The sequence below is a fragment of the Egretta garzetta genome, unplaced genomic scaffold (genome assembly GCF_000687185.1).
Source record: "Egretta garzetta isolate BGI_Z169 unplaced genomic scaffold, ASM68718v1 scaffold4, whole genome shotgun sequence".
Lineage (NCBI taxonomy): Eukaryota > Metazoa > Chordata > Aves > Pelecaniformes > Ardeidae > Egretta > Egretta garzetta.
The window spans coordinates 1,787,436-1,809,193 of record NW_009259329.1 but is presented as its reverse complement, the minus strand read 5'-3'; the positions used below and the strand labels follow the sequence as shown (position 1 = coordinate 1,809,193).

At 41.1% G+C, this 21,758-nt stretch overlaps 2 protein-coding genes across 6 annotated transcripts in view; one reads left to right on the top strand and one right to left on the bottom strand.

Annotated features, from left to right (window-relative positions):
- The window catches only part of LOC104124366 (epidermal growth factor receptor substrate 15-like 1), a 52,477-nt gene extending 39,436 nt beyond the window's left edge, over window positions 1-13,041 (top strand). For 3 of the 5 annotated variants that reach the window (XM_035892304.1, XM_035892305.1, XM_035892308.1), the window contains 2 exons: window positions 2,661-2,866; window positions 7,540-13,041. In XM_035892304.1, the coding sequence (XP_035748197.1) occupies window positions 2,661-2,866; window positions 7,540-7,686 (353 nt within the window). In that variant the 3' untranslated portion in view covers window positions 7,687-13,041. Of the gene's footprint in view, window positions 1-2,660; window positions 2,876-7,539 lie in introns of those variants that run through there. The other 2 variants (XM_035892307.1, XM_035892306.1) reach the window with 2 other exon arrangements.
- Window positions 13,042-19,558: 6,517 nt separating this feature from the next.
- KLF2 (Kruppel like factor 2) lies at window positions 19,559-21,677 on the bottom strand. Its single transcript, XM_035892326.1, has 2 exons — window positions 20,783-21,677; window positions 19,559-20,352 (listed from the first exon to the last, which is right to left on the bottom strand). Exons 1-2 carry the CDS (start codon window positions 21,564-21,566, stop codon window positions 20,177-20,179), a joined length of 960 nt encoding a protein of 319 aa, XP_035748219.1. The 5' UTR covers window positions 21,567-21,677; the 3' UTR covers window positions 19,559-20,176.
- Between the last annotated feature and the right edge of the window lie 81 nt (window positions 21,678-21,758).

Sequence of the window (21,758 nt, the reverse complement as noted above, 5' to 3'; positions counted from 1 at the left end):
AACAGGCCACCTAGAAAAAACAGGTTTGCTGAGCAAATACATTGCAAACCCAGCGTTTGTATTAACGGTCGCCAATTCCACAAAGCGGTTTTGGCAACAGAAGATTTAACCTAAGAAGAGGGCAGCTTAAAATGGGTCATTTTTGCCTCTTATCAATCAAAATTGGTTTGGGGGCAATATTAGGTGAAGGATACAAGGGGGGATTTGCTTGCTAGTAACTGGCAATAAAGGGAGGAGGGAAAAAAAAATGTAGAGGGCTCTTGTTTTGCCTGGACCTTAAATGAGAAATGCAGATACTTTAATTCTCTTTGTAATTTAAAATAATTTAAATCAATTTGATCTTTTATCTGGAGAATTACGTACAAAATGCTGAGTTGCTCATCCCTAACCAGGTTTGCTTAGTTCCCCAGCACTGGATAGCTGTGACTGAAGGTGAGATCTCCTAAGGCCATGGTGAGGAGTGGGTTGTAAACCCATCAGCCTGTTTTAGAGAACAAAATGTGGCCTCTGTTGATAGGAAAGGCAGTTTGAAACTGCGGTGGAGGAGGGTCCATGCTCGTGGGGAGAGCAAATGCTGCTGGTATTTCCTGTCTATTTTGTCACTTCCTTCCATGAAGGACAAATGACTGGTCAGATCTGCCTGGCTTTAGACGTCCCAGATGTGGTTGCTAACATGGGTATCCATATATCCCCTCCACATCTGTTAACCAGGATGGAGCACGTACTGAACCATGGAAAACGGTACTGGAGTGGATTTGAACTTTATCGTCCAGCTTCAAGGCAGCTAAACCAGTGTGATTTCTAGAAACCTTTTCTCAAACCTCCTGGGTGTGATGGTGGAAGTTCCCTAGGCAGTCCTGAGTATTCTGAAGTTTTAAAAATGTTACAGATTATCTAATGTCAATCTCTCTTGGTAATACCTAAATCCATTGGCCTTTTTCTGGATGGAAGGTTTGCCTACAGGACTATGATCCCCTTGAATACTCTTAAGACTAAACAAATCCAGTTGTATCTCCTACTGCATGTGTCTTGTTCTCTACGCCACTTTCTGTCTGCTTGTTCAGCTGTGGACTTTCTTGCTTCACGTTTTCCCTGAAGCACAGTGCGTGCAAATGGTCTCTGTATTGCACCTGAGGCCCATGTCTGACATTAGCACTAACGAGATACAAGTCTGCATGATGCCTTCAGCTCCCCTGTAAATCTGTGCCTGGCTGAGTTTGAGGACTATGGGCCCCTGCACCCTGTGCAATCATTAAGGAGGTGCTCCAGCATGGTGTGGAGCCCATTGATGGCCGAGGGCTGTATGTCTGGCAAGCTGAGCAAGGGAAGATGGATTTTTGGCTGGCCCCTGGGATAGGAGAGGCTGAGCTGTGATTTAATGGCAGGGGAAGACAGGCTGCTGGATGGGTTACTTATTTAGTCCAAGTTTGCTGATCTTTATTCCTCTCCTTTGACAAAGGAGGATTTTGACAGATTTGGGCAAATGCTGTTCAATGTATGCCGTTTATAAAGTTCATGAGCTCCTACCAAAGTACCACTTCAAAAAGCTATCAGGCTACGTCTTAGACGTGCCAGTTCCACACTCTGAAATGTGGAGTTTTGACTCCATTTCTCTGTGCTTTCATAGTATGTGTAATCTGATGTGAATAAATTGTAGGATTCCTATTAAATTATAGTTCGAAGTATTGGACAGTTCAAAAAAGGGAGAGGTATTAATGCAAGTAATGTATGTAATTCAGGTTATTATGCAGGAAGCTGTAAACATTTTTTCTCTTAAAAACGTTTCCAGATTTTTCCTCTATCATTTGTCAAATACACATTATAATCCGGATTGTTCATCCAAGGAGTGTTTTCCCTGCAGGCTAGCTTGTGTACCTGTCAGGTACATTTAAAGAGAAAAAAAAATTGCATTTATCTGTTTAGTTATTTGACCTAACAAAATAGTACTTTTTGCGAGGGGAATTAAAAATTAACCACTGAGGTTCTATTGGCAACAAAATATATACAACCATTATGTATGAGTATACACAGTAGTTCATGTGATTTCGTTGTTTGCTGGGGTGGAATATAAGAACAAGCACCCTACGAAAGGCGGGTTGCGCAGCAAGCACCCCAAAACAAGGTGATTTCTTAATCAGGCTCTTTTCCCTTGTACGTATGGTGGTAAAAGGCTAAACCAGTTCCAGGAAAAAAACCCAGAATGCCTGCATTCTGTGAAGTCACAGATAAGTTACTATTTAATTCTATTTAACATGATTATTTCTCTTTAATGATATATATTTTTAAGTATTTTGTCTTTTATATAATCCCAGACGTAAACTTGAAATGTCTCTAACCCTGGAAAATGAACTGAAGTCATGCTTGTCAAATTCTTCTGACCAAATGTCTTCATATTGGGGTTTATCATTTAAAATCTTGGTGGTATTAATACTGTAAGTAAGAGAATAAATCCATTTAAGTAAAACAACTGTTTGGGATTATTTGCTTTGAGAAATGCGTACCATTATATTTGGTTAAATTTTAAACCACCCAGGAAGAATGGATGATGCTAAAGTGTATCAGCAGTTTCCTATTTAAGGGGGTTGCCTTGTCCATGGTAAGTAACTTCTCTTTTTCTCCTTTTGTTTTTGTTTGTTTTTTTTTTTTCCTAAACTTTCCAGGTAAAAGTACTCCTGTAAGCCACCTTGGGTCTTCAGATTTTCCCAAGCCCCATGATCCATTCCAGCCATTTGGGGCTGACAGCAGTGACCCGTTTCAAAGTAAAAAGGGGTTTGGGGACCCATTTAGTGGAAAAGATCCATTTGCTCCCTCCTCTTCAAGTAAAACTTCTAAAGACTCTTCCTTGGGGTTTGCAGACTTCAGCTCTGTAAGTTAAGTTCATTGTCTCTGAGCAAACCACTTTCTGCTCTGCTTGCAGCAATCTATTGGGTTTTTCTTTTAACTGCAAACCTTCTGTTCACTGGCTTCTGTCTCTTAGTACCTTCATGCTGTCCTCATTGTTTTTGTATTAATATTTCTGTAATAAAAAGGCAATTTTCAATAAAAAAAGAAGTTTCGTACTAAATTTTAAAGGGTTTACTTGCATTTAAATGATTTTAGTACAGTGTGCCTTTACTCACAAATTCTTTGTAGCAGAATCTGTGTATTGTTTTTGTTGCATGGAGGCTATTTTGTAAACTGATTTTTTGGGAGCCAATGATGTAAAGATTCAAAAAACAATTGTTGAAGACATTTACATAGCAATTTCACCATATCCTGAGAAGCAAATCCTTAAAGGGAAAGATTCCGTAAAGTATTTGTCATTGTTTGTGAAAAAAGTTCTGACAATCCTGTCACAATGTTTGCTGTATCTGATGGAATGTGGTCGTAAAGATACATATACAAGACAGAGATTGAAAATTTAACTGTTGAATTCTGTTCCAGTTACTGATATTGTAGAAAAGCCCTTGTTAGACAAAGAAACCAAAATTGTTTTGTAGAACCAATACGGAAACGTCCATACTGCACTACAAAAGACAGCATCAGAAGGTTTGAAAGCAAAGCCAAGTACCCATTCATTAAAAAAATATCAGGGTTTCTGAAAGCCTGGCTTTGTTTTTAGTGCTGGCAGGTACGTTATTGAATTGGAAATCATTGTAAATGTAGTAGTAGAGTGGTTCTTATTGCTTCCATGAGTAGATAGAAATCTGTTCCATCCACAGCCTCAGGCTTCTTCCTCCTTTCATGTGTTTTTGTTCTGTCACGTTGCCATGCAGTAAAATTGCCAACTTAATCTGTTCCTTAACTCCGATGGGCACAGTTCAGTGTTCAACAAGTGGAGACCTTTAAGCTGAATCTTTCAGGTTGCTTATTTTTAATGGGTTATCCCCTAGTTATTAGTTAATAGTGAATGTGTATCACTTTCCTATTTGATATTGTCAGTTGAGGTCACCCATGCATACTTTTAGCTGGCCTCAGTGCTTTAATTTATCTCTGATACTGAAGATGTCAAAGTTCAAGGTTGCTATGTATGCTTTACCACAGTTAGTACCAGCCTGTTGAATTTACACAGTTAAATTCTGTGATTGTATACGAAGTGGTGACATTCTTAATAAAAATAAGACGCAAAACTTGCTTTATCTGAAATTTCTTGAACAACATCTAATTTCTTCCTTCAATGAAAGACAAAGACTGGAACGGAATGACTTACCCAGCTATTGTCATCTCTCTTACAGACTGCATTTCTTAAGTTAAAAGTGCGGCTTACACTGAGTGATTGTATCAAATGATGAACCCCAATCTCTGATCCCCGTCCCAGCGGGTGCTTCAGTGTTAAATTTGCTGTGCCGTCAGGTTTTCAGGAGATGAGATGAACTTTAGAAGATAAGGAAAAAAGCAGGAAAAATTGGATCTTGAGCAGTAGCCACTTATAATTATTGTTTAAGTGGCACTTCATCAAATGCAATTAATTTTTTAATTGGTTTTGTGTGTTGCTTTCTACTGCTGTAAGAAAAAAAAAAAGACGTGTTAACTGAATTGGACTGAAAAGAGAGAGACTTGATCTCCATTCTTTTCAGTTTGTTGGTTTGGGTCTTTTTTTACTTGCCTATAACACAATTATGTTGCTACACTTGATAATTCCTAATCCTTCTGTATGAAGCTTTAAGTTACCTTGTAATCAGGAAGAATCTCGTGCTTGTCTTTGCCTAATGTTTGGGAAACTTTGCTCATAATGGAAATGAAAAGCAATTTTACTTACAGAAGGGTTTTTGACACGCTGTTTGGGTGCATGGAATCTGAGAACAGAATCATAGAATCGTGTAGGCTTGAATAACCAAATAACTTGATTTTTTTTTTTTAATTGGAATTATTTACTGTTGCAGAGAAGTAGCATGAGGACCTCCACTAGATTTTAGTAGCACTCTGGAAAATTTGGTGATTTTTTTTTTTGAGACACTGGCAAATTCATGCACCCAGATTTTAAGTATATTCTCATTGCATTCTTAACTTTTCCGCTGGCATTCAATCCGACTCTTTGGAACAAACCAAAGTCTTTTGGTAGCTCATATTTCACGTATCCCTAAGTTCCAGCTTCAGCTTACAGAACAACAAGAAAAGCAATCTTTCTGCCAACAGAAAGCGTTTAAATTTCCAAGAAACAGAGCACTTAGAACTAAACTGAAGTTCTAATGTAAGCTGGTAATTTAGTAAACACAAGTCAGTGTAGCTTTTTATGTGTTTGATTAGCTTGGCTGCAGTCTGCTGTTTTCCTCAATGATGCCTTGGGTCTAGCTGTACTGCTGAAAAAGGAAAAAAAAAAAAAAGAGGTTTTTAATGAAATGACAGATATGTGATACATTATTTATAGACTTCTTTAAACCTGGACATACGCAAAGAAATTGGTATTGTGTTAAATGGCTTGTAATTCAGTTACTTCACCTTTTTATAGACACTCTGGGCAAGAATCAGTGGCGTTAATGAACTGCTTTGTATTTCACTCTCTAATGGTCAGGGTTATGCTCCTGAAAATTCTACTTCATGCTAACCATTTGTAATAAGGCACATCCAGATTTGTTTCCAATGAATCACTTGCCTATTTTTCCTTTTTTTTTTTTCCCCCCCCACTCAGCACTTTTAACCACAAAAATATAACTTGTGTACCATAAACAAGTCATAATTGGGACTCTCATAAGCTTTGGAAGACTTATCCTAAGATGTAAGCTATATAAGTAAAACTCTTTTTCTCAACATTTAAAAAAAAAAAAACAAAAACAAACACCCCAGGGGTTTTGACCAAAGCTTATTGTATTGCTGAAAATAGTAACTGTTATTCTCCATCCCAGCTATATGATCTTACTGAATTCTTGGGATAAGTGGAGAAGTCCTACTTCCATTTGAGTCTCTCTCTACTGTATCTTGGGAAAAAAAAAAAAATTAAAATCTTAGTGAGCTGTTAAATCTTACCTGTCAGCTGACTTTATTTAAATGTGTGATGATAGTAAGCTTTCTTAATTCTAAAAGTCAAATATCATAAAATGCGTGGCACTTTTGTTGTATTTCAATAACACTGAATGCAAAGGTTCTCGTCTAAATTTTGATAGCAGTGAAAGCAGAGGTGGTTTTTGAAGAAAAGCACTTTTAAAATAGTCCTCTCTTTTGAATCAAATCGTCTGAAAAATCATATTGAGGGAAATAAAATGAGGAATTGGGAGCATCCAGAAGCACATAAAGTGTAATTTAACTAAATTATGAGTAAATGAGGATTGGACTTGGGTTGAAAGAAATTCATATAGACGCATTTATTTAAAAAATATGATTTATAGATACAATGCAGAGCAGAAACGGCAGGGCTGTCACATAGTATCCCGGCAGCTAGGCGTAGGTCTAGCACTTAAAGCTGCATTTAATACTCAGTTCAATATTTTAAGCCCGTCTGGGAAGGTGCAGCCGTAGCAGCTAGTGCCGTGGCTTATTTTGCTGTGCTCAGAGTTACTGTGCTGTGGACCGCAGGGCAATTTTTGCAGTATACATTCAGCTGAAATTGAAACTATGAAAAAAAAAAAAAAACACCAAAACCCCAACCCCAAATAATATGTTTTCCTGACCATTCCAACAAAGATAGTTCCAAAGTAACTTTTAGAAGTGGGATATAATGCAAACATTTGCATGCAGCTGTGCGAACGCTGCTGTTAACATCCTCCTCTTCAGCAAATGCTAAAATTAAACAGTAACAGATGATATTTTAGTTCTAAATTGTTATGATTTCAATAAAATATTTTAGTATTTTGTGCAAAAAAAGTTCAAACAAGCAAACTTTTGCATGCTTCAGTGGTAAATACTGGAATATAATTTTGGAATAGTTTTGCTGCAGTGCACTTAAATGTGTTTTGGGAAGCTCAGGCAGGCTGAGGAGCTGAATGTTAGAGTGTGTTATATTGCCTTCCTGTTCTCTGCTGAAGTAAATTGGATTCTCTCACATTATGTCTTACTGGAAAAACTCCGCATGTATTTTATGAACAGGAACGGAAGCGCTTTTTGTAACTTTTGATTTGGTGATGAAACTTCCCACAAATCGGCAGTCTCTGGAGTCATTATTAAAACCCCTCGCCCTTAGCAGGAAATACTACAATAAAACTCTCTGCAATGGAGTTGCACAAGAGTAAATAACTCTAGTTTTTACCAGCGATTTACTATTCTTAAAAATGGATGGAGGCTGCTCTGCTCCCAAACCACTAACTTGCTTTTTTTGTGTTTGTGGAGTTTTTGTTTGGCTCCAGTCCCCTGGCCACTTTCATACACAACTGAGACACGGATGCAGGGACATGCAGCCCAGATGGGTTAGTTTCCTGGTGGGAGGAGGAAGAAATTAAGGAAATAAATTAAAGGATGAAGTGAGGAAATCAGTGAGTGAATTTTTATCTTAATCCAGAAGAACTACCCTAAGACAGCTTGGTATACTTGATTGATATATTTAATAAGTCTGATTCATTGTATTTTTCACATAATTTCTTCTAGCTTTGTGGTAAACTTATTAATTTGTTTTCCATTTTCATTTTTTAGTTTGGAAATGAAGAACAGCAACTGGCATGGGCAAAGCGCGAGAGTGAAAAAGCAGAGCAAGAAAGACTAGCTCGATTGCGGAGGCAAGAACAAGAAGACCTTGAGTTGGCTATTGCACTCAGTAAGGCTGATATGCCAAACTCTTAAATAGAGGTTCTTTGGCTCCACCCTGTCCAAGTGAAACCTTTAAACGTGGCTTTTATAAAAATATGAAATTCTTGGTTTATGTTGTGAAAATAATTTTAGTCACCTTCAACTCTAAACAAGACCGGCTGGTTACGTCAAACTGGGCTCTGTGTGGCTTTTCAAGTGCATAATATGCAGGAAACACTGTATAAGCTGTATTATATGTTCTAGATAAAATTTACTGCTTGTAAGAAATTTAACGTATGATCCTAAGATACTGAAAGCAAAGTTCTTTATCTGGAAGACAATGTTGCATATAGTAAACTGCAACTTGCGCATCTGGCTTTTTATTACCTGGATTCCATTGGTTTTTTGAGGCTGCAGTATGAATTTCAAAGAAAATGTCATAAAAAGATAATATTTATAGAATTAGCTTTCACTTGTTATATTTATTTAATAATTCATGGTAGGCTAATCAGCGTGTCATCTGTGTCATCTACGTCAAAGTCTTCAGCATAAATTCATTATCCGGTGGTCCCTTTTTATCCAGGAGATGTGGCTTTTACAAAAGACTCTGGCAATTTATATATGATGAATACAAGCGTAGTGAACTGTATAAAATGTTACCCATTTGAAGCCTCTATGAATGAGTAGTTCTAATTTAAACATCTGTTTGCGTTGAGTTTTAATAATTGTACATGATGTTGTAAAAGAGGGAGTTAATTCAGTTGTAGTAAATTGGGCAAAGAATTTGGCAATTAAATCATTAGGCAAAATCTTGCTTTATCTCACCGGCAAATATGGTTGCAGGATGGCGATACAAGTTCGCGTGCTGCTTTCCTGTAAAATCAAGCAATGGAAAACTTACTGAGCCTGAGCAGCGTTCATCCCTACAACTCATTTTACCCTCTTTTGCTCCAGCCGCCAGAACATAGACCGTGTGATCTGTGTTACCCAGCTGACTGCGTGAGACGGTCTTTACCTCTGTTTCTTGAATTCCACCTATCTTATATTACGGGGTTACAGATCAAACGTAATGTAGCTGAAATAAGGCCAAGTTGAAACAGATTTTATTTGCCAAATACATGTTCATGTTTTATATATGTTATAGAAGCACTGGTAGACTGGATTGGCTTTAAAATACAGCTTGCAGTAGTAAGTCCAAGTAGGAACAGATTTTATATACACCTGCAGAACTCGGTACTTCCACCTGGTAAGGATAACACACAATGTGTTTTATGTGTCATATATAAAATACGTCCTTATGATAAGTCTGTGAATTATTTGCTTACTAAAAATGCCTTTTCTGATTACAGGAATTCTAAAACTTCAGTTGTCTTTGCCTTGGACTTTTATGTCTAAACAGAGTAGGCATCTAGCACAAAATTTTTAAAACGTCCTTAATGTCTATCTGCTTTCCCGTCCCTGGTTCTGTAGGAATGCAAAGCTTAACAGCCTGTGTTCCTACTGATGCAACCCTTAGGACATTTTCTCAGTTTTTCTGAATATGTGGTTATTCCTTCATCGTCATTTGTATTTTTTATGTCCTTGCTTCCTTACTTTTATTTTTCATAATACAAAGATAGTGCCTGCTCACTGAATGAAAACAATCTCTCCCCATTCTGTTATAATTGCCTTATTCTGGATGCTCTCCTTACACAGAGATAAGAATCAGATTGGATCATTTTAATCTCCTTGCTAGTTTTCAGCTCTGAAATGCAGCTAAGGTGTGGCATTTGGTGTCTCAGGCTTCTGTGGGTAGGTATACGGGCGCGTGCGTGTCTGCGTATGTACGTATACGCACACATGCGCACCCATCCTATGCCTATGCAGCAATACGTACGACAAAACTGAAACCCCGTATCTCAAAAGGCAGTTTTAGGAGTCACAGTTCCCTGTTTGCTGTGTGTCTCCTGTGCTGATGGCACTACAGATAATGTGAATCTTTAATTCACTTCAGATGGGAAGAAGATGCATTCTAGTATCAAAACCAACCCTATAATGATCTTTAATGCTGTCCTTTCATGACCCATTTGGAATGCAGGAGAAGATATTTCTAATTTTACAGAACCTGATTTGAAATCCCTTCCTATTGTGGTAATTTTTCTCTAAAATTTGTTAAATGAAATGATCAAACATACTAAAATGTCAACAGATTCTCTCTCCTGTTGGTGTACAGGACTTGAAGCCTCCAAGAGCAAACTCGGGTCTGTCTATAGCTCACATTAGGTAAAACTTTTGCTATGAAAGAGCAATTTCAAAATGGAATGGCTGCAGGGATTCTCAGTGAGGTTAAAACAAATTATGTATATGTGCAAGATTCTCCTTTTCATTTTCATGTGGGCCTGAGTCTTTGTGGTGTCTCTTCTGCAAGAATAAAACCCCATTCATACGTAGTGCCGTTTTAGAAAGGAAAACCACTTTTGGACTACTACTTGGGTGATGTCACTCCGGTGGGAGGGGGTGGATGAGCTAAATAGCTTGATTCATTTTTTGAGTTATGCACCATAACAAGGCTTTCTGCTGCTTTGTCAGTGCTCTAAAATAGCATCATTTATAATGCTTCTAAGGCAACGAGTCGGTTTTTTCAGCAGGAAGCCAGAAATTTGAATTAATCTAGCATTCCATATCGTGTTAGAACTCATTGCTTATTTTCCTGTTTCCTTATTGACTCATTCTTCGTATTTGCTTGGACAGTAACAGAAGATCCAGCAAATGAACAAGGCCGGAGCATGTCCTCTACACACAGTGTATTAGCTTTAGTAACCTTAGGTTTACTGAAACACTCTGCATGTGTCAAAATTTTAGACACTGCAGTAGACGAACCCTTAGCTGTGATTTCTCCCCATTGTATCAAATACAGTTTTCCATATAAAAAGGAGGATTACCCACGTTCTTCTCTTACGCTCGTAACTCGGTGTTCTGTATAATACCTGCACTTGTTCTTCTAAGACGAAACCTCTGTCGCAAGACATCGATGATCTTCTTCCTCCAGAACGGTGAAATTTAAAGCACAAATAGGCCTAGTGCTATTTGGGCAGAGAAAATATGTACAATGCGAGCTAGACGGAATGTGAGTATACACAATGCATATACAGTGTACATTGAGATCCATATTATTTGTGTCTACGTGTGTATATATATATAGTGTATCGTATAATGTAATAATAGTGCGTGTATATACTATACATGTCCACATACTATGCCTAGTATATAGCTACTTGTGCTGTACATAAAAGGTGTATATACATTGAATATGTAGAATATGCATATATATTCTATATATTAAAGCTTGTCTGTATGTATGTATTCTCTAAACAGAGATGGATACAGAAATGGAATTTTTACAGAAATGCAGATTAGATCACGGCTCTTAGAATTTCAAAGTTCTGGTGAAAGAAAAAAAAAAAAAAGGAGCAATGACTACTTTAATAAATTTGTTTAAAGATCCCTTTCATTGGCATGAGATGCTGTTCACGAGCTGTGCCAAGTGTGAGAGAGAAACCTGGCAGAAAGTAGGTATCATCTGCACTGGATGTGATTTCGCATTCTTTGGAGTTTTTAAAGTGTCTTTTTGAAATGTAGGCTCAATTTCTGACCTTCTTGCATGTGATGGTCATGTCATCTTTTTTCCTCTAGGCTGAGGCAATGATTTTTCTCCAACGTTTGCTTGTAGTTTCACTTCTCTTTCTTTTTTTCCCCCCCTTTTTAAAAAAATGTGTTTAAGGAGCTATTCCCATACACACCTGCACCCCAAACAGTCGCACGCTAAGGTGGAAAACATGTTTTTCTTGCTTCATTCCAGTTATAGAGGTTGCACATAATTGTCATCTGGATTTCAGCTCTGGTTTTCCTCCATTTCCACCTAAGCTTTTACTTCAGGAGGAATGACTGTCCGTTGCATTCTTGGCTTTGAGGAAAGGATGGAGGTGATTCTGCTTTCTACTCAGATAAATTATTAGACTCCGTCCTACATTGAGCAATCCCAAAGAGTTTAGTAGGCTTTTACAGCGGCACATGTGTGTTTTATACAGTCTCGTCACTGCTGGAATGACTCATGGAAAACCATGAATTGCACACAGCACCGAGGCACGGCAGTTAGAACAGGAAAGACGGGCAATTATTCACGTCGAGCCGACGCATGCAAACTTTGCGTGTAGGACGCAGGTATTGAATTACCCACATTATCCTTTATAGACCAGGATGTTCACATTTGCCTCGAGTGGTTTCCCTACGTTATATTCAAATCGCCCTGTTGTAAAACATACCAGTCGTTCTGCAATAAAAACAGATGCTCATAAAAGTCATAATTCTACAATAATGCTGTATGAAATATTTTTATATTGGCAAATTTTTCCTGATGCAATCTCTGCCCTGTGAGGATCATCAGTCCTTACTGTATTTCGTTTCATGTCATGTGCTCTCAAAGTGTAGGAAATCCCAAGCTGGGTCTGACTGTGGAACCTTTTTTTTTGTTTGTTTTAATTCCTGTCTGTGAAATCTGTTGTCAGAAATCTTTTGTAGAGATTATTTTGTCATCTTCTGCTCAGAGATAATGCACTTTTTCTTGGATTCTTCTTATAATCCTTTTGGGGTTACTATTTCTTCTTTAGTGTTTCTCCATTGAGAAGAGTATTTATTCTGTAGAACCGAGGCCCAGGGAAGTTTGGTCCAAGTAGAATTGTTGCTTTCCCTCGTGTCAGAGTTTGATTTCTCCTTTCTTCCATGTTTTATTCCTCCCTCTCAGGAATTTCATTTCTGTTTAATCCTCATTTAGAGTTGAAACTCTGGTTTGAAGTGAATTGATCGGTGCTGGTAATGATCCAGCTCAAATAGGTTCCGACGCTGGGGGAACAGCTCGGGTTTTGTTGTGTGTCAACCATCGCATCTCTCGGTAGACTTCACTCCAAACATCTTTTCTTAGAAAGGAATTTTGCTTGGAGTATGGTGGAATCCTAGAAGATTTATTTTTAGAGTAAATATGTTAACTATTATTCATTGACACACCTGTTTTCTCAGTCAATATACTGCTCTTTTTACTTGAAAGTTTTATAAATAAAGGCTAATTTGTTATAAAACGGAATTTTCATTTTTCCAGCTTCTGCCTTCCCTTTTAAGTTTTACTTTAAAAGCAAAACTCCCAGTGAGTGTGGTTCCTTTTGCTGTTACAGTTCTAGAGTGCTCTTCTGGTGTCCCTTTTAATACGACTTTCTTCCGTCTGACCTAAAAAAGGTGGAAAGGACAAAGTGGAAACTGCAATGTTGACCTAAATTTGACTAATATCTCCAAATCTGTACATTATTGTAGTTATATTTATCTTTCAAATAGCATAACAAATTGAAAGGTATTTTAATTTTAACCCATCTCATGTGTTTATTGTTTAATATAATAAGAGAAATGTTATTGTTTAATATAATAAATGAAAAGTTACTTTTTGGAGCGCTGAGACTTCGGCAATCTTTCTTTCCTTTTTTTTTTTTGTCCACAATTTCACAAGCTTTTATGTCCAATTTGTGACTCTTGCTTTGAACAACTACGTTGGGATCTTTTTTTTTTTTTTTTTTTTTTTTTTTTTTCTCTCCCCTTTTTGGCTGGTGCCCTCCGTGTTTTCCCTTCTCTCCTTCCCCTTCTTCCTTGTTCCCGGCCACATTTGGGCTGTACAGACCAGTCAGAAAATCCAGCGCCGCACCCTTTCCAAAACAATTTGTGTGCTGCAATGCTAAACATCCAGGCAATTTATACTGGGAGGGGTTAGAGAGATCACCAGAGACAAACCCTTTCTGCTTGCTGGAAAAACACCCCTCGCTATCGCACTATTCGACGCTCTCTGCTTTGACTCGTTATTCCCCCGGCTGTTTGTTTTATTTACTTGCTCCTGCACATGTTGGCATGGTTAACAACACAGCGCCAAGGCAGGTTTCTCTTGAATTTGCTCTCCAGCAATATTTTTAGTACGTTGACATTTTGAAGCCAGGATCTGACTGCGGTGGCTCACAGGCAGGCACAAATTCCTCCCCAATTTCTCCCGCCGTGTAAATGCTCCTCTTCGCTTACAGCTCTGCGTTTTGCTCCCGCTCAGGTTTTTGGACTCTGACAAAGGGGCAGGCATTTGGGAAAGCGTTCAGATGAGAACGATCTCCCTCGCCCATGCCTGATCCGAAAGGACTCCCAGTACTGGGCATCTTGTAGAGGCCAAGAGGGAAGAAAAGCGTAGGCATCCTGTTCCCAAAGAAACATTTGCAAGTGGAAACTGGAACATAAAGCAACTCTAAGCTACAAGCCCAGCTGTTAAACCTCAAAAACAAATGTAGCATTTGTGACTGTACCTAAATACAACCCGAGACCGGCTTGCGCTGGGCAAGTCCAGCTCTCGGAGCCCTTGCTGCCATCCCAGTCATATTTTTCTTAGGAAGGCGCTACCAGGAGAAAATTGCTGAATCTCCTGCTGTACGTGACTATCCATTTAATCGCTCTGAGCATCTTTCACCTCCTTTCTGGTTAGCATTTTTTTAACGTAATGACCGCAATTAAAACTTTTTATTGGTGCTGATACAGCATCTCTTACGCATGCTATAGCGTTCCCGATTGATGAATTCTCGTAACGCTGCCAGCTGCAAGCAGAATACATTTCTGCTCTTTAACTTCCCATAAATGTTGTCCTTAATCTCAGCTTTTCAGAAGGAAACTGTACAGAAGAGCAAAGCGCTCTCTGTCCATCCCTTGCACCCGCAGGAAGGGCACCCAGGCATCCTATACCCCTTATTTTGAAAATGCTTGTGATATAAAAGCATTAATATATCAAAACCCACTCAGGCTGTCATCGTGCATGGGCCGTAAAAAAAGTGGTTGCTGGGATTTGAGGAACTTTTGTGTGTGTTTCGTGTGTAAGCCTCAGGCTCAGTAGCTTCTCGCTTAACATCAAATGTCATGGGGGATGTCCGATGTGATATTCCAGATGTTTCCTGATGATATAATGATAGGTCAGAACGCCAGGAATGCTCTGAGCTGTAAGAAGTGCAAGAAACCAAAGTAAACGTGATTTAAAGGGATACCATATCTAATTATAAACCTGCATGTTCATCTGCAATTTCTGTGTTGCTGAATTTACGCTTGCTACAAAGGGCAGAATGCTTTTGATTTGCTAAAAGGAATTATCGTTGAGGCAGGTGAATAAGCAGGTAGCTGATGCTGACTGTGGCTACAGAGTACATGAAAACTTCGTTGTTCCTGCTCTCCTTGTGCTTGGAAAGGTGGTTTTGGTAAAGTTAAAACATCTTCATTTCATAAAGCAGTGCATATGACTCATTTTTTTGTGTCTACATAAAATATTGTAAGATCAAATAATTGTGGCTGAAAAGTCAGACCTCAAAAGATTAAATCAAACACATTTTTTGCCTAACAAGTTCAGGATACATCCTGGCCCCTGTGCACTTCAAGCACTGTTCCATGGCAGAGGCTATTCCCAATCTCAGCCTAAGTGACGGGGAATTGGTTGTTGGGATCAAATACTACGGAGCTTCACGGAGTCTCTGGGAATCAGTAAGTTGAGCCAGTTACCCCCGGGGCCCGTCAGCTGTGCATGGCTACGCGCTTTACTGGTGTTTGGCTTGTAAATCTCTTCCTTCTCCTCCAAATCAACGGGAAGCACGTTCCTGAGTGGAGATGTGCCTAAGCCTCGGTCTTCAGTCGTGGCAGAGAGGGGCTGCTGCGGCCCCAGCCGGTTTCAGGAGCTCTAAGTGCTCTGCTCTCGGCACGCAGGATGAGTCCTGGGCAAGTGGGACCTGTTACAGACCCAGCGGAGAGCGGCCGCTTCAAGGACACGCAGGAATTTGAAGGTTTGTAGGTGCCACCAAGCACGTTTCGGATGTTAGCAAGGGTGGGGGGAATAGCTTTCTCCCTGTTAAATTAGATGGGGTTTGGATTGAATTTTCCTCTATGTTTCCCCCCAACACTGCTAGTAACCATAGCAATGGCTACATGACTTTGTAGTAGTTGTTTTATTTAAATATAGCAAAAGAAATTGCTAGAGCCTGGGATTCTGGCTTCGAAAATTCAATTTAAGAAAAGCCTAACAGCTACTCTGTGTTATAGGTGCACAAAATAGCTTTAGAAACCACAGAGCTTCTACCACAGAAAACCACAGAACCGCACAATCCTATAATTTGAAGAATGGACAAACTTTTTTTGGCACTTCTTGTGGATGAAGGACCAAAGTTTAGAGCAAGTCAATGTTTTCAGGCAGTTTATAAACGGCTGTGAGTAACCAAGGACTCACGCAGGCTGAAATCCCCCCCCATCCCTGCATGAGGTGAGCTATGGCCAAAACTAAAGCTTAAACTCCCCCAGCCGTGATCACCTGCAAAAAACCTGCAAATCTAAAATGAAATTCCTGACAAGCCGGAGGGGTTTCTAGTCCAGCCTTCCACTTTAGGGGTGAAAAAAAAATCGATTTGAAGGCGCCCTGCCTGCATGCTCACAGGGTGCTGGGCTGCTTTGCAGGGTGCTGTGTCTGCCTCCAGAGTTGGAAGGCGACCGAGCGGCTGCAACGGCCCCTCGGGGCGGCAGGACGCGGTTCTGTTCTTGGTGCTGTTTCAGCAGCAACAGCCTCGGCGTTACGGTGTTTTCTGAAGCCGAGTTCCCATGTAGTAGATTTAACTGACTCTTCTGAAGTCAGCAGGTGAGAGAAAAACCGTTTTCAGCGGAGCGAGACACAGCGCTCTGAAACCTGGTGTGGAATTAACTGACTTGAACCAGCGACTCCTCTGGATGGTGTCTCGAGTTCAGAAATATTTGCTACAACTTTCACTAGGAACATTGTGCAGGATTTGCTAGTTTCTGTACTTAACGCGCTCTATCTAATCTGGCGATCTATCTTGCAAGCATAGTGAGCCCATCACTGTGGTATCTTATAAGAATATGTGTGAAAATCTTGTTTACAACGGACTCTACATTTCCTCCTATCGGGTTTAACTACAACTTCTTTTTTTTTTTTTTTTTTTCTTTTCCTAGTGTGTCAAAATCAAATCCAGCGTTGCTGCAGATTGAAAGGGCAGGGCTTCGCCCCATCCTCCCTGGGAGGCATCTGAGATGCTGGCTCTTTGGTGTTAATTAGAACAAAATTACTTAAAAGCTGACGACCCGATGGTCTGGAAAATGTTGCAGAGCACTGGTGATTTCATGCTGGCCAGGGGAGGCTTGGTAGATTGGTGGAATCACATCGCCACATCTTTGGATGTACTAAATTAAGGTAATTAAAAAAAAAAAAAAAGAAAAAAGAAAAAGAGTTGACAATTACTCATAATTGAATGTGAGAAGAATGAGATCAGCATCTCTTTCTTTCTGCTACAAGATTATCTCGAGATTCGAGAACCTGCAGTTTCCTGTAAAGACCACACAGAAATTATCGTATATGCCCTCCCTTAAACAATTAAAATAAAGCTGGTCACGAGCTTTTATTAGTGTCTTGTGCCCCCCATCCCTCCCCCCTTTCAGAGGCCTGTATTTTTATATTTTTGGAGGGGGGTGTATGTATATTTATATGGAAGAGCATGGCTTTGCCCTATTTTCATTTGAGTTGCAGCAAATCTAAAAGCCCAGAGGGTGCAACCTGCTGATTTTTACATTGTGAACAGCACACAGCAGAGCACGTCTCCACCGTTCCTCGTGCGTCGAGCACTGTTTGGTAACACGGTACCAGTCCGACAGCCACAAGTGGCTTTAGCTGAAGACCTTCCTAAGGACCAGGGCCAGAGGGAGCTGAGGTTGTGACCCGAGGTTGTGATCCTTGCAGCGAAGCTGTTTGCTGGAGCAACGGGAAGCTTGGAGGTACTGGAGGAGAGAGGAGGAGGAGGAGGAGGAGGAGCACCCGTGCCATTGCGGTGGGTGCTGCAGAGGAGCCACACAAGTGTGTTTGGTTTGTTTTTTTTTTTAAGGGTTGCTGAATGCAGTAACATTTGTTTCTGCGTGCAGGCACTGTGCTTTGGGCCGGTTCACTGGCTGTAGCTGTCTTTCACCCTTGTCATTTGGGAGGATACAGAAGTGGCCAGCCCAAAGGGCCACCCAGCCCTAGCAGAGGTCACCAGAGATGGCTGGGGACGAGCAGAGTCAGAGAAGCATGTCGTGACGCTTCCAAGCTCTCCCCCACTGCTGGGGACCTTCCTGAGCCAGATGTGGGGACCTTCCTGAGCCAGATGTGGGGCTGGGCACGGAGGGGTGGCCGTACCCCTGCAGTGAGGCATCAAACCTCTGAGTCTTTTTTAATTCCGTTATGAAAGAGGGGCCTAGCTTAAGATTGCACTGCATCACTGGAGCCTGGGAGTGACAAAACCCATGTCCAGTTCTTCAGAACGAGCAAGGGAGAAGCAGGTGCCTATGGAAAGGCAGGGGCAAGACTTGATTTCAGAAATTGTGTTCTTAAGGTTATAAACACCAAAGGACATGCTGAAATATGAAAATCCTCGCTATGGGGAAAGAGAAGGAAATACCTAGAACTGTTGCAACAATGAATGTGCTAATTTTAGAACATCTTTAAGTCATCCTCACTTTCTGGAATTAGATTGTGCAATTTTTTTTCTAGCAAATAAATGAGTTTTGTTTTTAATGAAGAAATGTTAAATCTCCCTTATATTTCACTTTGAAAGAGCTATAAAAGTGAAATGTGGAACTCATTCTTCCATGTCAATGATTAGAAGCCCAAAATACATCTGTTCCACATGAACAACTGCAGACTTTGCTTTCACAGAAGAATAGCTATATTTGTAGTTACTCTAAATGCACGCCTGTTGATTTCATTCTTGTGTATTCGAACTTGTAAAGTCAGAAAAATGTCACACTCTTGATTAAAATCAAGTTCCAACTCTCCAGATGTTAGGGAAAAACACGCCAATATTAAGCTGAATCTGCATACTTAATTAAGAGTGATTTTTGTCCTACAAGTATCAAGGCTCACCACTAAACCCCAGCTATAAAACCAAGAGGATCCTCATTAGAGTTTCAGTGTAATTGCACGGATTTGGACTTATGAGCTCATTTACAGCTGTGGAAGAGCTTGGGGGGGATGGGGGGGGCTCTGTTTTGCCTCGGTGCAGCTATTCCCTGCCACGGCTACTGCAGAACCCAGCTTATTTCAAATGAGTTTTCAGAATCGAGGTTGCTGGCTACCTTGTTTTCCAACAACAAATAGTAAATATCTTTCTTTGCTCCTGGAGTCTAGGCGGGACTCTGAATTCTTAAGTGAACTTAAGTTTTGGGGAATGAGTTATGAAGGTATTTTAACCTGTGTTGTGAATTTATGTCTAAATTCCACTACTGTGCCCTTGGAATTCTGCACTGAGCTCTTGAGAGCAAGGATAATTTATGTACAAGAATGCCTTAAAATAAGCCTCCGTAATTACAAAAATGCAGTGTTTAAATTTATAGTAAAAACCCACACACTGCTGGCAAAACTGTAACTGCATCTGGAAAACATTAAGGATGCTATTAAAATAGTCTAGCATAAACTAGAAATGAGACTGAAATTACAGTGTTGCTTACTTAACCATTTTTAGGAAGTATTTTCTGAAGGTGATTTACTCTCCTATTTGATTTTTTTGATAAAACACCATTTTGTATCTTGTTAACCACGGCGGATGAATTACATACTCTGTTATCTATTTTAGAAAAATCCATAGCTCAGATTTTTTTTAAGCGTCTTCCTACGGTCGTTGACAATTTAAAACATAACCAGGTGGCTGTTGGTCCACCCATCAGGGGAAAAAGTAACAGGGAGATCTCAAAGGAGAATAAAAATCACAGCAATTAAAAACTTGTTTTATTAAAAAGATGAAATGTTTTCAAACATTGAAAAATTACGTTTTTATAAAAACAGAAATAGGCAAAATACCCATTTGTCTTCTATTTACATATACAATATTTCTCACTGTAGAAAAGTATTTACAATATATAAAAAAAATTACAGTAAAATACGTTATTTTCTTACAAGACATCAAGCCCTGTACTTCTAGTGTAGATCATGGCAAACAAGAATATTATTGCACCTGTGAAACAAACAGTCTAACAATCGGAGTGTTCTCTTAGCCATGCCTTCAACTGAGATCTAAAATAACATCGTTAGCTACAGTAACATTCATTTAATCTCTTCTAGGGTCAACTTCAGGCAGTTTCCATACAAACATTGTCTCGTAAAGCTTAGGACTGGGCAGTTAGAATCAGGAAAGAACATATTTACAGCTTCTTCTATACAATCTGTATGGAGTCTTACGGAGTTTACCCTTCACAGAAGCTGCATAAATAACCCCTGTTCTCCTGACCTGGACGGGCAGGTTCAGTGATCACAGTCACGTCAAATTCTCTGCAGGAGATGACTGGCTAAGTCTCCTTGTGTCAAATCCTCCTCAGCTTCCATCGCTAGAGCGTCGGTGCCTCCCTACGTAGTACCAGCTACAAGTTTTTAACGCTTCTGCACCTGAGCAGTTAAATAACGTCCACTGTTGGCAGGTCAGAGTCTCTCGGGCTACATGTGCCGTTTCATGTGCAAAGCCAGGTGGTCTGACCTGGAGAACGCCCTGTCGCAGAGGTGGCACTGGAAGGGCCGGTGGCCGGTGTGCTTGCGATAGTGACGGGTGAGTTCGTCGGAGCGGGCGAACTTCCAGCCCCAGCCTTCCCAGTTGCAGTGGTAGGGCTTTTCACCTGTTGGAGAAAGCAGAGAGCGTGACTCAGCGCGGCACTCCCACGTACAGGCAGCATCACATGCTAGGCAACCTTCCGAGTTTATCTCAGCCTATGCTTTTATTTGCTACCAAGCCCTTCTACAAGAACATCCAAGTGCTTTTAAGCCAAACCAGACTGCTCTAGCAATCCCTTTACTGACCTATACCTGCGGTGAAAATCTTTTGAGAAAGGGCGTTGGGAAGCCCTTAGAAAAGCTTTGACCTACATACCCATAGGAAAACACTCAGACATTATAGATCTGATCACCTGCCATAGCTCAACTGTGAATCCTCCTGGAGTTTAAGAGACTACAGGGTTAAAGCTCAGGCTGCAAACTGTTCTATATGGGCGGCTATCGCAACCGGCAAGCAGCTCGTATCTCCGGGTGAAGGCAACCAGCCGTATTTACCTGTGTGTGTCCTGAGGTGGGCCTTCAGGTGCGAACTCTTGGTGTAGGTCTTCCCGCAACCTGCATAGGTGCACGTGTGAGTGGCCGTCCTCTTCCGCGGCCAAGACCGACGTCCTCTTTTCGGTTTGGAGTCCAGCATCTCCAGAGGGGAGGAAGGAGGGGTGAGCATGCCTCTGGGAGCGGAGGGTTGTAAGGGCAGGCTGTCCTCGAAAAGGCCAAACTGGGAGGTGTTCTGGTACTGGAGATGGGTCTGCGGGTGGTGGAAGCCGGAGGCTGGGTGGTAGCTTTGCTGGAAGGACACGGATGAGGGGCACATCATCTGCGTGTGGCAGTCATTCACCATGAGATCATCGGGGCTCAGCGGGGGCGTCTCTGCCCCAGGGATCTGGGGAGAGCTGGCCACCCGAGGCTGCTCGTAGGCCATCATGCAGGTCGCATTGCCCTCCTGCTTGATCTTTGGGCAAGCCTGGGGCACCAGACCCAGGACCGGTCCATAATTGTCCATGTCAGGCTCGGGCTTAATGTTCTCAACGAACTGCGGGCCCCCGAAGCTGGGTGTCACGAAGAACCGCCCGTGGACGTTGCCAGGAGGGCAGTAGTTGGAGTCCATCTCGGAGCGGATCATCTCCGGCACGATGCCGGCGTTGTAGGGTGGGGGGCTGCCCTGCTCCAGGGCACTGTAGCATCCCGGGGACGGGTTTGTCTGGTAAAAGCTGCCACTCTCCCCTTGGGCAGGGGGATAATCCCCACCGGCTGCGCCCTGGACGTAGCTGTCGCTGCCCATGGAAAGGATAAAATCCAGCACGTTGTTGAGATCTTCATCCTCTTTGCGCGGGGAGAGGCCGCCCCAGGTGCCGGCGGGGGTCTTGGCCTCTTGGTCGCACTTCCACCTCTGGGGGAGAAAGAAAAGGGAGAAGGTTAGAGGTGGCGTTTGGGGCTGGGGCGGGGGGTGTTTAGGGGGAAGCGGGGCCGCGGC